Here is a 14,511-nt window from a genome sequence, read left to right as displayed (position 1 = left end):
GCTGCATGGAATCGTAAGCCGCATCGCCTGATCTTACATGCTGCACATAAGATCAGACGATGAGGCAGACGACCCCATGGGAGCGCGTGTGGTGTGTAGGGTACATCAGAAATACTATACAGCTATGTTTCGCAACTCCAGTCTTCAGGAACCTCTGACAGTTCATGTTTTACAGGTCTCCTTAGTATCACAAGTGAAATAATAAGCACCACTTGAGGATCTTTTACAACGTTCAATAATGAATACACCTGTGCGCCAACTAGATCATCTGTAAAATATGGTGAATTAGTTATTATTCACCTTAGGGTGCGCTTATACCTCACAGACCACATAAAATACTAATAGATATCTCTATTAAAAATATAGACACAAAACCTCAAAATTATACACATAATTCAGCAATTTATGCACCCATTGTTTATTACATACACAGCTTCAAATGGAAGAAAAGAAAAGAAGGCTCTTTTTGTGGGGCATTCTTTATATGTAATTGTTTAAAATTAAAAATTTACTTTTAATATGATCCGTTAAAATAAATCTCCAAGGTATACAAAGACAGTACAAGACAATACAATACTGATCGTGGAGTTATTTCTAGACCCAATTTTCCTTGGGCATTATTTGAGGTCTATGTTGGTAATCAATATATTGATATATAATTATTTTCTTCTGTGCGGATACAACCCCCTTTTTTCTTCAACATACACAGCTTTGTTGTTATATTAGTATCGTCTGTGTACATGCATTAGTCTATCATCACTCAAGATTTAGTCTTGGCTCCTTAGCAGATACAGATTGCCAAAATAATTAACCTCCGTGCAGTGGGCCTGATTCAGAGCCGCTCGTTCGCTCTGAGTGATGTTCGCACAACTGCGCATGCGTATGGGTTGTCATGCGCATGCGCAAACCAGTCATTGCGGTCGGAAATCGAGCGCTCGCAAAAAAAAGAGGGGCTGCTAATTTGATTGACAGAATGTACCGTTTGTGGGTGGTAACAGGGAAAGGTGCTTGAAAACGGGGGAGTGGAGATCCGAACGCAGGCGTGCCTAACGGTTTAATGGGAGTGCATAATTAGTAAAGGAGCGTCATCGACCACGTCACTTGGTTGTCTTTTAGCCTGAACTGCTCGCAGTGATTGCGGTAGGAAAAACCTACCACAAGCACTGCGAGCAGTTCAGATGCCTTTCGATGTACCCGATTAATCAAATAAATACCGGAGATGACGTGTGATGCGAACAGCAAAGGGGCGTCTTTACAAAATAGCGAGCGCATTTTTAGTTCGCTCAGACATAGAGGCGTCAACAAACCGCAAAGAGCTAGCGCACAATTTAAATAGCAGGTCCCTTTTTTGGAACGACTGTCCGCATATAGCGTCCGGGTCTGAATCATGCCCAGTGTTAAAAGAATAACAAGTGTCAGCTCCAGCGGATGTACGGGAATCGGTATGGAATCCCGGCTGCCGCATGGCCGGCAGTTCGATTCTCGGCAGTGGCAGCCCGACAGATCAGCAGAGCCCGCCAGCGGAAGCCCGACAGCGCTGGAAATCCCGATCGTCCATAAGGTAAGTGTAAACTAACCTAACCCCTAACCCTCCTTAGGGGTGCCTAACATCCCCCACAAGTGCCTAGCCCTAACCCCCCCTTCTCCTAGCCTAACCCTCCCGGGGGGGTGCCTAATCCTAAGTCCCCCCCGGGGACCCTAAACCTAAACCCCCCCCCCCCCGCGGCTGTCCGCTCGTGGCGCCCGGCATCAGGTAAATGAAAAGGCATCTAGATATAGACGCCGGTCATTTATCCCACGCCGGGAAGCCGGCTGTCGGTATTAATGCAGCCGGTTTCCCGACTGCATACCGATGTACGTAACCACATTAGCCTTCATGTAGTGTTAGGAGAAGTATGTGTTGGGTCTAAATAAGCGCACCCTAAGCTGAATAACAACTAATTCACCATATTTTCTTGTATATCGTTAATTAGCACCTTCAGCGCAGCTAATTGGGTAGCAGCAACTATATATGTTTTTTTATAGAGACAACTTGGTATATACTATCAAGAAATAACAAAAGAACATATATAAAAAATTGATATTGAAGCGCTGTCTGTGTACTTAGTCAATCCACATATTTATTCACAAAAGACCTAAAAAAAACACACATTTAGAAGAGTCCAGAAAAATGGTGCCCGGAATATAGCCACCCAGGCCATAGCCCTAGCAGGACAAGTAATAGCTCCTGTAAGAGTATATAGATTTATGACAAGCTTCTATACGTCTGTCTGTGGTCTCCTTCAAGGAAGTTGCAGTATGAATGGACAAGGTGGCATTTTTAACCAGATGCATTACATGAGAATCCACCATTGGGAGAACTTCCCAATTAGTAGAAAACAGTAGCTGGAAGCAGGTAAAATTAACTTAAATGTTTTGGAAAATAAAACCTTTTACCGGGCATATTCCATGCTTCACTCATGTGATCAGATAGCTGGTCAGAGTGAGGAAACTCTGGTAAAATAATCTTTTGCAGCTTAAAAAGTGCATGTTTTTTCTTAGGAGCAGGCACATCCTGCTCTCACAAGAACAGGTACAGTCAGGTGCATAAATATTGGGACATTGACAGAATTTTCATATTTTGGCCTCTATTCATGGTTTTGAAATGAAACAAACAAGATGTGCTTTAACTGCAGACTTTCAGATTTAATTTGAGGGCAATTACATCCAAATCAGGTGAACTGTGTAGGAATTACAACGGTTTCTATATGTGCCTCCCACTTTTTAAGGGGCCAAAAATAATGGGACAAACTAAACAATCCTAAATCAAACTTTCACTTTTTAATACTTTGTTGCAAATCCTTTGCAGGCAATTACAGCCTGAAGTCTGGAACGCATAGACATCACCAGACACTGGGTTTCATCCCTGGTGATGCTCTGCCAGGCCTCTACTGCAAATGTCTTCAGTTTCTGCTTGTTCTTGGGGCATTTTCCCTTCAGTTTTGTCTTCATCAAGTGAAATGCATGCTCAATCGGATTCAGGTCAGGGGATTGACTTGGCCATTGCATAACATTCCACTTTTTAGCCTTAAAAAACTCCTTGGTTGCTTTTTCAGTATGCTTCGGGTCATTGTCCATCTGCACCGTGAAGCGCCGTCCAATGAGTTCTGAAGCATTTGACTGAATATGAGCATATAATATTGCCCAAAACACTTCAGAATTCATTCTGCTGCTTTTGTCAGCTGTCACATCATTAAAGTCTGTACTAAGGTAGACAGTACGTCTATCCATGGGGGAGGTAAAGGATTTGCAGGGGGTACCTGCTGTGGCCATCCCATAGGTGGCGCTACCACGGGGACTGCTATTTGGTCCACAAGTTTTGCCAGCATTTGTGAAAAGGCAGCCCAGGGTGGGTCCTGAGGGAGAGACATCCTGAATGAGATCCTCTGTGGCTAAGCCCACAGAGCAGAACTTACAAGATATCAGAGTAGGAGAAGCAGCATTAGGCTGCTTGTTATTCTTTCCTCTGCCAGACATAGTCAGAAGAATAATAGAATACACAGTATGATACAGTGCAATGAACACCTTGCAGAATGTGTAATATGGCACAATGTAGTGTGCAACCGTGCTATATAGTATGTGATAGTCCTCAAACTTAAATAGCAGATGTGAGGTACAATGAACCCCCAATAACTTAGTATGTCAGGGTATATAGAAAAAAAGGAAAGGTATAAACTGACAGTATAAAAAATAGAGGATTAGCGCTAGCACAAGTCGCATACAAATGCAGAAAAAAACATTACATGTCTGCAATGGGCACTAAAATCAACTACACAGACCACAGTGGCTGGTAGGATATAGCGCTGTATAACCTGGTCCGTGGGAAAGGTATACAGGGAGACTGAACCCAGCGTTTCCTGGAGACCTGCTTGCCTAAAATGACTGCCGTGCATCTCTGAGGGGGTGGAGGGAGAGGAAGGAGCCGCTCAGGGAATACCAAGAACGCAATGGAATGGCGCCCTGAGCTGGGGGAGGGGCTGCAGGGAGAGCGCCTTATCCCATGGCTGACATTAACCACCGGGTCCCCTAGCCTTTACAATATGCCTCTGCATCAGTATTGTTATGCCCTGGTGGTCTAGTGGAGTAGTGGGCGAGCCAGTGCCACATCAGCGCCTCTGGTCTGTCTCCTGAGACCGGAGGCAAGACTGCAATAAGACGCGGGTGCCCGCAAACGGGGTTCCGCCTTACCTGTCCCCTGGATTCCGGACTGCAGTCTGGGGTCCGGGGAACCTGCTAGCTAGTCCCCCTCAGAGCCCCGTTGGGAGTATATAAGACAAGCACAGGCTTGGTGTCGCAGCACAGACGTCCGGAGGACAGCCTGGTACTGCTCGCCCGTTTGGTAAAAAAATAAAAAGTAAATGAAATCAGAAAATTAAAGATTGGGCTGCTTAATGCAGCCCCGTTACAATGGTGATCCAGCTCCTGCCGGACATCAACGAAACTGAAGTGCCCTCAGGCTGTGGGCAGGGTATAGGGGAAGGACCGGAGCATCCTGGGATTGAAAAGCTTTGCGGTTGGTGTCTGGTCCTCCAGGTCCCACCCACACCCCAATGTCTCCCTGAAGAGCCCTATGGACCTTGAAGAAAGGCAGATTTTGAGGCTGCCACAGTAGCCACAATCTTGTCCAACTCTGCGTCGAACAGCCTGTCTACAGAGAAGGGTAAGGATTCGAGTGCCTTCTTGGCGGAGGTAGTAGGAGCAGTTGCACAGGCGCCCATTAGGACGCCTTGCTGTTTCTCAGATAAACAGAAAAATAATATAACTAAGCTTGGGACTGCTAAGTAGTCCCCCTGTTACAAAAAGTGCGACTGATCCTGTCCAGCACCAAACGAAAAACTGTCTGCCTATGGCTGGGGTCAGGGTATATGTGGAGGAGGACCGGGGCATCCTGGGAGCTAAAGCTTAACTGTTTGGTGGCCGGATTACTCCAACCACACACACCCCATGGTATCACTATGGAACCCCTATGGACCCTGAAGAAAAAATGCACTGTTAAGCTCGATACACATGATACAATAGAGTGTAAGATATATCATTCCGACATGGATCAGAACAATCTATTGTACACATTGTACAGTGTGTACACCCAATCTGTTGTTCATTGTATCGTCCCATCTGCTGTCCTGCATGGCAGATGGGACAATTAAATGAACTACGCGGTACTGTTGCATGCAGCATGTGACAATACACAGCGCCGTTTTACACTGGATCATGCTTTGTGTACAGCGCGCACGATATATCGTTACATCGATCGCCACATTGCCGATTCTTATGGTCATATGGTGTGTACCCAGCTTTAGGGCTCCTTGAGGACTGGAGTTGGAAAACAGAAGGAGAATAATTTAAGAAAATGGTCACACCTGCTTTTTCCATCAGTTAGCATATATCAAGTTCATCATTGTACAAATAGGATAGGGTGTTCTGTGAGACACTATCTGACAAGCAATGGGCCTGATATAGCACTGATAGCTATTGCAAATGGCCGTTTGTTGCGTACTGGGCATGCACTGCACGTGTGTGCGCGGCGATCTCGCTGCGATTAAGCACATAGACAGGAATCCATCGCACAGTGATTGACAGGCCGTGAGCGTTTGGGGGTGATGACGGGGGAGTGGTTGCAGAAACGCATGTGTAACTGTCCGTTTGAACGCCGTTGCATGGGTGTGCATAAATTAGCCACTGCGATTGCCTACACAGCTTGTGCTACAAGACTTGCAGCTTCTGCAACGGGTCAGACCTGCTGTAATTGTCATAGGACTAAATTTATCCCGCAACAGCAATATTATTATGTATTTCATGCGGGATTCTTTCTCATAATGAATGTAGATATCACGGTCTCATGTTTCCATAATCAAATGTATACTTTCCTGGACAGAGATGATCCTTTCCCTATATTTCTACGGGAAGATCTTGCATGAGGTGCTACCACTACCCCTATAAATACATGCGTTTTGCCTGCAGCTTTCAAGGCTATCCTAGCAAGCCTTGAAAAAGCTGCAGGCGTAACACGCATTGGCGTTTCCAATAGTACCGCTAATCATGATCATATCACCCACTTCACTGTGTAATGGACTTGATGGGACTATATGTATATTATAATGCACTGATAACTATATTAAAAGCAAAAGTGATTTAGTTTCCACGTGTAGCAGGTACAGCATCACAAATAATAGTGACCGATAACACGGCTCTCCATGCTGGAAACACCGCTGGAGTATATACACAGATGCTGACAATGTTACTAGACGGGAGAGCGGTGCATAAGATATCAGCATAGAAAGTTACCTTATGATCAAGATTGCAGGAGTGTAACCTGTGATACAGCATAGTGTATTGTGTTGGAGACGGATTATTTCAATACTCTATAGCAATTTCTGACACAACTATAAAGTCACAGTCACAATGAATGAAATACAAGTATTGTATATTGTGCAGAAGAGGAAATCATTTAATTACTAAATAACTGATATGGGTATGTTTCTAAGCCTAAAATACCTTGTATCAATTAGAAGAGGCTACTTTCTATTTGGCAACATTTATATACTGAAATCGCAACAGGACTGAATAACACTGACCTATTTATTATTATATTGGGCAGTGCTCAGATCAGGTAACTACCTGGGAATTATCTGGGTCCCTGTAACAAAATACTCACAATACAGTAGCAGTAAGATAGATATACTTGTAACTAAATCACAATTATTTAAAATGTGAAGAGATTAATAATACATATAATAAATCAGCGGTATATGAAACTTTCTTTTTAATACACACTTCATATCTTTTTGCACACTATAATTCTATAATTTTAACAAATATTTTGCCCTTAATGTCCTGAACAATGTATTTTAAGAAACATCAATATTTATTAATTTTTAATTCAAAATAATATTACCAAACAACTGCTATAATCAGGGATTCTCATTTGTGCCCCGCACACAATACCCCACTTTCTTCTCTTTTTTTCTACTGCAATTGTGTGTGACGGGCCGATATGCTTCGATGTTACCGATGTATACGCAGGACTGCGAAGTATTGCGGATGTGAGAAGCAGTGGTCGTCTCTATGTGACTGAGCGGTGGCAGGTATTAGCATATTTTTGCAGCTGAATTTCATGCGATTACGCAGCTACGATCGCAACTGTGATCCGTGCTGAATCAGGCCCAATGTTCAAATAATAAAACACAAACTTCTTTAAGATTTGGATTCTATGGTCTAACCATATTTCCATATAATACAGCAGGGGTATTTAACATGTGGCCCTCCAGCTGCTGTGGAACTACACATCCCAGCATGTCCTAAGGTAAAACTGTGGAAGGTCATGTTGGGATGTGTAGTTGCAAAGCAGCCAGAGGACTGCATGTGCAATACAGAATAAACATGATTGCACGGGTATGATATGTCGAAATGCAGAATGTCAACATCCACAATGTCAACACGGGCATAATATTGACATTGTGAATGTCGACAATACTATTTTAGCTTAAAACTAACCCTAATTGCATTTGTCAACATTGTTACTGAACATTTCTACATTATGTTTACATCAATATGTAAACTGTTAAACCATGTTGACATTCGGATTGCAACCCAATTGCACACCTAATATGCAGATATGGACGACAAATACCAGCCTTTTGTCATTGTGAATTTGACAAGACTGCAATTCTGGGGTTATTGTATACAGCATGCTGTGAAGATTATTATTGAAACATCACAGTATGCGAAATGTCATGACTGATGGGACATAATTCTATAGAGAAGTTCCAATAATACATTTTCCTAGAGATTGTTATTTCAACAATGGAATAAGCTCATCTGTATTAGAGTATGGTAAGGACCTGGACAATATGATTTAGAAGCTACAATTTTACACACACCAGAAATAAATAATTATCTACTCTGGAATGAGGCTGTTTGTCAAAGCTTATGGCAGATCAGCTATAGTTAAACAACTGAATAAAGCAGAATATTTAGTTTTAATAGTATTATTTTGCCATTACCTCTTCTTGACGGCTTGAAGCATTCACTCTCACCATGCTTCCAGGTTCAAGATGCTTACTTTCGTGAAGACGAAGACACACAAGGTCAGAAGCACTATTGGAAGGAGCACACACCAAAATGCGACTATCTGGCAAAGCATAGTAAATCTGCAGATAAAAATAAATGAATTAAATCAAACGGCATAATTAGTAGAGAAAAAAAAACATACTGGTTCTTTAGTAATTCTAATAAAATGTTATATATATCTATATTATTCAGTTAAAAATAGAAGTATCACAAATTATCAAGAAAAAACATATAAGCCATCACACTTAGGGCCTGATTCAGACCCACTCGCGAGCGGCTGTCCGCTCGCAAGCGGGTCGATGGTCTGCACTGTGGATGCGCACGATGGAGGGAGCTCCGTCGTGCGCATGCGCGAGACGCGACGAGCGAAGGACTTTCCTTCGCTCGTAGTGTCTGATCAAAGGGGGCGTCCCAAGGGAACGCCTACCGTCAGAAGCCGGCCCCACTGACATCACTAGTGATGTCAGTGGGAGTGATTTTGGCTCTGATAAAGCCAAAATCACTCCTGGGCTTGCGGTTGAAAAACTCAACCGCAGGCTTCTGCTCGCAGTGGCGATGGTCGCGATGGTCAAGACCATCGCGACCATCATCCTGCACGCTCGTATATGCTGTGGGTGGTGACCCACAGCTATACGAGCGTGAGTTACTTACCTGTCTTTACCCTCCACTACAATTGGTACATTTAAAGACTTCTGTGCGACACATGTAATAATATGTAAACATAGGAGGTTTCCACCTCGACTACTTACCGGCAAAAATCCCTGTGGCGCAGGGAAAGTCTACTCAATTAAATAACCTTTTTTCCACGCTGAAAAATCGTGATTCAGGCGTGGAAACCCACCGGTTCCTGCGGAATCACTAGGTTTTTTCCTCGCGTGCGAATCCAATTTTGTGTTTTTTTTCATGGACTTTACCTCACACTTCAATGAGCTGTGAGATTTAGTCCGATTGCGGGGGCTCGCGCGCGGGGTAATCCCCGCTAATTGAATTGCTCTAGCGTGGGAATTAGTTGTGGGCTAATTGAATACCCCCCAGAGATTTGAACCTCAAATAATTTCATCCAGGGTATACTACTCATTGTCTAACAAGTTTTGCGGCGAGTGATTTGCCCACTCCCTTCACATAATGGGGTAGAGAAAGTCAACATAAATTGCTTATTGGAAACAGTTACCTGCAGAATAGTTTCAATGACAGTGACTGTTTTTCCTGTCCCTGGAGGCCCAAAAAGAATATATGGAGTAGGGCGGCACTCTCCACTCAGTATCCTTCTCACAGCCAACTTCTGGTGATCATTCAGCACTGGGTTGAAGAACTGGCTCTTTTTCTTCACTGGGGATCGCTTACCTGTAGGAAGGCAAATGTCAGAGTATATAACCAACAAGAGGAGCCAAGTGACTAGTGACAAGAGACTATAGTATAGGGGATAACAATATAATTGAGCGATAGAAACAAAGATACATATAAGATACATTATGTAAATACTTTTAAACTTAATTTATTTAATAACAGCTGGGGTGAACCCTGGGGCTATTCTCTGCACACCTGGTGCAGGTTTAATGGGTGAAAGCTAGCAATTAATTTTGTTCTTTACAGCGGGGACTACAGGTCCGGTCCCCGCAACCCTGCTCCACATGGTGGCACTTGGAGAACCACAAGTGCTACCATGCCCCAACAGTAAGGGCCTGGTGCCATCTGTACCCACACTGTGAAAAAATATATATAAATAAATAAAAAAGGGGATTTTTGGTTACTTACCGTTGAATCCTTTTCTCTGAATCAGGCTGGGGACACTGGACCATGTGTTGTAGATGGGACTGTAAGAGCTGGCACTTAAACTACACTGTAGCTTTAAACCCTAAGCTCCTCCCCTCTGCAACCACAGCATGCCAGTAGAACTTTAAAAGTGCCCAGTAAGGAGAAGCAGTAACGGAGTGAAACTGTGGTAACAACAAACAAAACTACAGAAAGTAAATGGTCAAAACCAAAACACCACATGACAGAGTGTGAGGGAGAGAACGCAGTGTCCCCCAGTCTGATTCAGAGAAAAGCATTCTACGGTAAGTAACCAAAAATCCCTTTTCTCCTTCATCAAGGCCGGAGTACACTGGACAACGGGACATTCAACAGCCGTTCCCAGGGGAGGGAACCTGACCAGTGGGCATCGCTGGAGGCAAAAACCTGAAACCTGTAAAAATGAGCAAACGTGTGGACAGAGGATCAGGTAGCAACAAGTCTGCCATGCAGACTTGTTCAGCCGAGGCCCCCGTATCGCACCACCCAGAAGGTCGCCACCGCCCGAGTAGAATGAGCAGGCACATTGTCTGGCACTGGACAACCCGCACCAGAATAGGCTTGAGTGATGACTGAGCAGATCCAATATGCAATGGTCTGCTTTGTAGCGGACCAACCATGTATCTCAGTGTCGTAAAAGAACCAGCAGGGAATCCATACGACGATCGGAAGAAGTTCTGTCAAAGTAGATCCACAGGGCCTGGATGGCGTCCAACAGATGCAGATCGTCCCGGGAAGTCGCTGATGGAGGAAACACAGAAAAGAATTTCCTGGTTCAAGTGGAAAGCTGAAACAACTTTCGGTTGGAATGAAAGAACTGTACGGAGAACCGCCCGATCGACATGGAATATGCAAAATAAAGCGCCCAACTTGGAGACTCACCGAGCTGAGGCAACAGCCATAAAGGAAAATCTATTTATCTATCAAATTTAAGGTACACTGAATCCAAAGGCTCAAAAAGGAGAACAGAGAGGACTAGGTTAAGATCCCAAGGAGCTACAAGCAGCTGAAACGGTGGTCGAACCCGCAACACCCCCTGTAAAAAGGTCTGAACCTTTGCAAGAAGGGCCAGACGCAGCTGAAAAGAAATAGATATAGCCGAAATTTGCACTTTCAAGGAGCGAAGCCGCAAACCAGCCTCCAACCTCTGAAGAAAGGCTGAGAACTGAGGAAGGAGAAACATGGAAGTATGAACATCGCTGCAGAGAGGTGTCAAAGACCACCCCCAAAAACAGCAGGCACTGGCAGGGTGTCAGGTGAAACTTCTTGAAATTAAGGATCCAGCTGTGATCCTGAAGCACCTGCACCGTACGGTCCAGATGTACCTGCAACTGGGAAGCCGAATCTGCCTTCACGAGCAGATTGTCCAAATAAGGCATGACAGTTATAACATCCTTGCGCAATAGGCTTGCCAATGCCGCCATGACTTCATGAACATGCACAGGGCTGTGGCCAAGCCGAATGGCAGGGTCTGGAACTGAAAGTGAGCCAAGCCGACTGTGTGAACTGGAGGAGAGAGTGATGATCTGCCCAAATAGGAATGTATAGGTAAGCGTTCCTGAGGTCGAATGAGGCTAAAAATTTGTTGGCTTTCAAGACATGGATCACCGATCAGAGAGATTCTATGCGAAAATGATCTGCCCAGAAAGCCAAAGATTCAAACTTGAGTGGTAGGAGGTAGTTCAGCTTCCAAACAAGGAAGAGGTTGGATTAGAATCTCCATTTCAGTTTTTAAACGCCGGAATCGGAACAATAACCCCTTCTGAAAGCAGATAACTGATAGCCTGGTTCAAGGCCATCCTCTTCTCCAAAAAACGTTGCGGCGAAAGAGCCTGGAGGTCGATTACATAACCTTGGAAAATGATGTCCCACACCCAGGTGTTAGCTGTTGACTCCACCCACCAGTCCCTGAACTGGAGCAGGCGGCCTCCTACCCCCGACTGGACTGGTTGGGGAGAGACCCCATTAGGCGCTAGGCTTCTCCAGAGCCTGGCTTCCGAGCATCTGTTGGCACCAGAATATCTGTCCCTAGGAGCCGAACTCCTGCCGGGGAAAAAACGGCTTTGGGTAGCCTGACCTCTAGTAAGGGAGAGCGAAAAGCTTGAAACCGAGGACCCCACTGTTTCAGGGCAGCCACAGGCATAAAAGTGCTTTTCCCTCCGGTAGCTTGGGCAGTAATGGTATGCAACTTGGGCCTGAAAAGACCCCCCCCCCCCCCCCACCACCAAAGGGAAGGGATACCAATGAATGCATGGATTCGGCATCCGCACCCCAACCACAGAGCTAAAGTGCACTCCAAGATGGCTGTTGCCGAAACCCTGGAGGCTACTTGAGCGCCATCTTGGATGGCCTCACAAACATATTTAGCTGTACCTCAAAGCTGTTCCTCCAAGTCCAGTAATTCATCCATGGGCAAAGCACTCTGAAGTCCTGCGACAACTTTTTCAGCCTGTCTCTCCATGGCCCGAGCCACCTACGCCGAGGGTACCAAAAGGGCGAATAACGACTAAAAATGGACTTAAAACAACCTTCCAATTTCTTATCCAGTGGATCCTTAAAGGACACCAAACCCTGCTGGATCAACCCTGGGAGCTTGCTCACACGTGGTCACATGGTCACATGGTCTGCCCAAAAGAAGACAACGGGACGCAAACTTGTGAGGAACGGAGAACTTATCTGGCGCCTTCCAGGCCTAATCGACGAGATCCGAAGAACGAGTGAAAGTAACAATCCTCTTTCGTCAATGCTTGAACGGACCCACCACCTGTGCTTTGTTATCCAGATCCAGGCAGTCCAGAGACTGCCGTACTGATGTAATGAGATCTTCTACGACTCTACACAAGAAAAAGTTCAGATCCTCACCCTCAGGGAGGACCACATCATCCAGAAATTCACCCTCCTCTTCAGAATCCGAAACTTCTAACCGACCCCTGGAAGAAATAAGACGCTTATGCGATTGGCGCAGCCTAGGACCCTCAAAGAACCTTCTCAGATAAGAGGAAACTTTCTCAAATCCCGACGCTGTACACTCTATTGTACGAAAGTAGATCAGGCCACCTGGGGTTGGGGAACCACACCGCCAGGAGAAGGGGACCCGGAACCATGCATGGAAGAAACAAACGTGGCAGCCGCCCTTACCTGTTCCTCCCCTGAAGCTCTATGAGTTTTGCCAAGTCGAAGAGCAACTGACCCAGAGCCTGTTCCCACGCAGGCTCTGTCGGGACAGACGTGGTTCCTTCCGGCACCTACGCGCCACTGGGCCCCGTCCGATAGTCCACCTATCCACACGGTAATTTAACAATACACTGGGAACAATTAAAAAATAACGCCATAGTAGTGCTCTTCACTTTGATGTGCTTTGTTTTGTCCATCATAGTCCACACGTATCCCCACCATTAGCAGCAAAATTTTAAAGAATTCTCAGCCCGCTGAGGCAGATGAGACTGTAGGGTGGCTGGTGCAGCGTCTTACACAGCAAACAGGGACGATACCAATGGCCGCAGTAAGGCAGAGGAGAAACCAGCACTGACAGGTTCCCCCCCCCACCCCGCTCTGTGTGTCCACTCACCTCCGCAAGTGTTACTCTGCCCCCCTCTGTGAGGAAAACACTTGGTGTGCCCCAGAGCGGGCTGCCCATTACCGGCATGCTTCACCAAGGAGATGCCCCTTACTAACCCGGCAAGATGGCGCTGCCATCTGGCAAAGGGCTGAAGCCTGGCACCCTCTACAAGGGTGCGAGTGTGCAATGTCCCCGAAACCAGGCAGTCTAAGATGAGACTGGAGTGTGATGGGGGGTGCCGCCGGTCAGCATACTCGTCCCCCGCCACAGCTGCAACCGGGGAAGATGCAGCTCCCTGCAGCTGCTGCATTCACACTGTGCGCTGCTGGAAGCAGTGCACAGGACCTAACTACAAAGAAAAGAACTAGCTACAAAGGGCTGCAGAGCCCCTCCAAAACATTCCTAACTTCACAGGCACTTATATTACACTGGTATGCTGGGGCTCCAGAGGGGAGGAGCTTAGGGTTTAAAGCTACAGTTTAAGTGCCAGCTCCTGCAGTCCCATCTACTTCCCATGCTCCAGTGTCCCCCAGCCTTGATGAAGGAGAAAAAGAAAGTACGCGGACACCGAACCCACATGGGTTCCTGAGGTTTCCTACGCTAAGATGCAGGAAACCATGTGGGACCTGTCATTTTCAGGGAAGCACTGTAAAATACAGTATATACATATCGTGCTTCCGTGTTCGTGGGTTTGATATTGCAGTTAGTTTTTTTGCCAAGCCCCCTAGATGTCCACTTGGAGAAGGGGACCGACCAGCGCCATGGAGTAAGTAATGTTGCCAATCCACTAGGCGACTAAACCCAGTGATTGAGCGATAACGACCGTCGTTATCGCTCAATCGCTTGGTAATCGCCCGCAAATCAGGCAGTAAAATGTTAAAAACGACCAGCGATGCGCGTGCCCGCCGGTCGTTTTTAACATCTATCATCGACCGAACATGACGGTCAACCTGACGACTGCCGTCAGGTTGCCATGTTCGGGGATGATTGATCTGCATACACTGAACGTCTGAGCGTTCAGTGTATGCACTTCACCCCTAGGGGGACGTCCC

The 14,511-nt window shown here is 45.8% G+C and overlaps 1 protein-coding gene across 4 annotated transcripts in view; it reads right to left on the bottom strand.

Annotated features, from left to right (window-relative positions):
• MOV10L1 (Mov10 like RNA helicase 1) overlaps positions 1-14,511 on the bottom strand; it is a 165,832-nt gene that overhangs the window by 48,473 nt on the left and 102,848 nt on the right. For all 4 annotated transcript variants that reach the window (XM_088457605.1, XM_088457606.1, XM_088457607.1 and 1 more), the window contains 2 exons: positions 9,281-9,453; positions 8,043-8,189 (listed from right to left, as the gene is read on the bottom strand). In XM_088457605.1, coding sequence (XP_088313731.1) covers positions 8,043-8,189; positions 9,281-9,453 — 320 coding nt within the window. The remainder of the gene's footprint in view (positions 1-8,042; positions 8,190-9,280; positions 9,454-14,511) is intronic.

This window comes from Taudactylus pleione, unplaced genomic scaffold (assembly GCF_031769625.1).
Source record: "Taudactylus pleione unplaced genomic scaffold, aTauple2 ptg000041l, whole genome shotgun sequence".
Taxonomy (NCBI): Eukaryota; Metazoa; Chordata; class Amphibia; order Anura; family Myobatrachidae; genus Taudactylus; species Taudactylus pleione.
The sequence above is the reverse complement of the archived record's forward strand: the minus strand, read 5'-3'. Positions and strand labels throughout refer to the sequence as shown.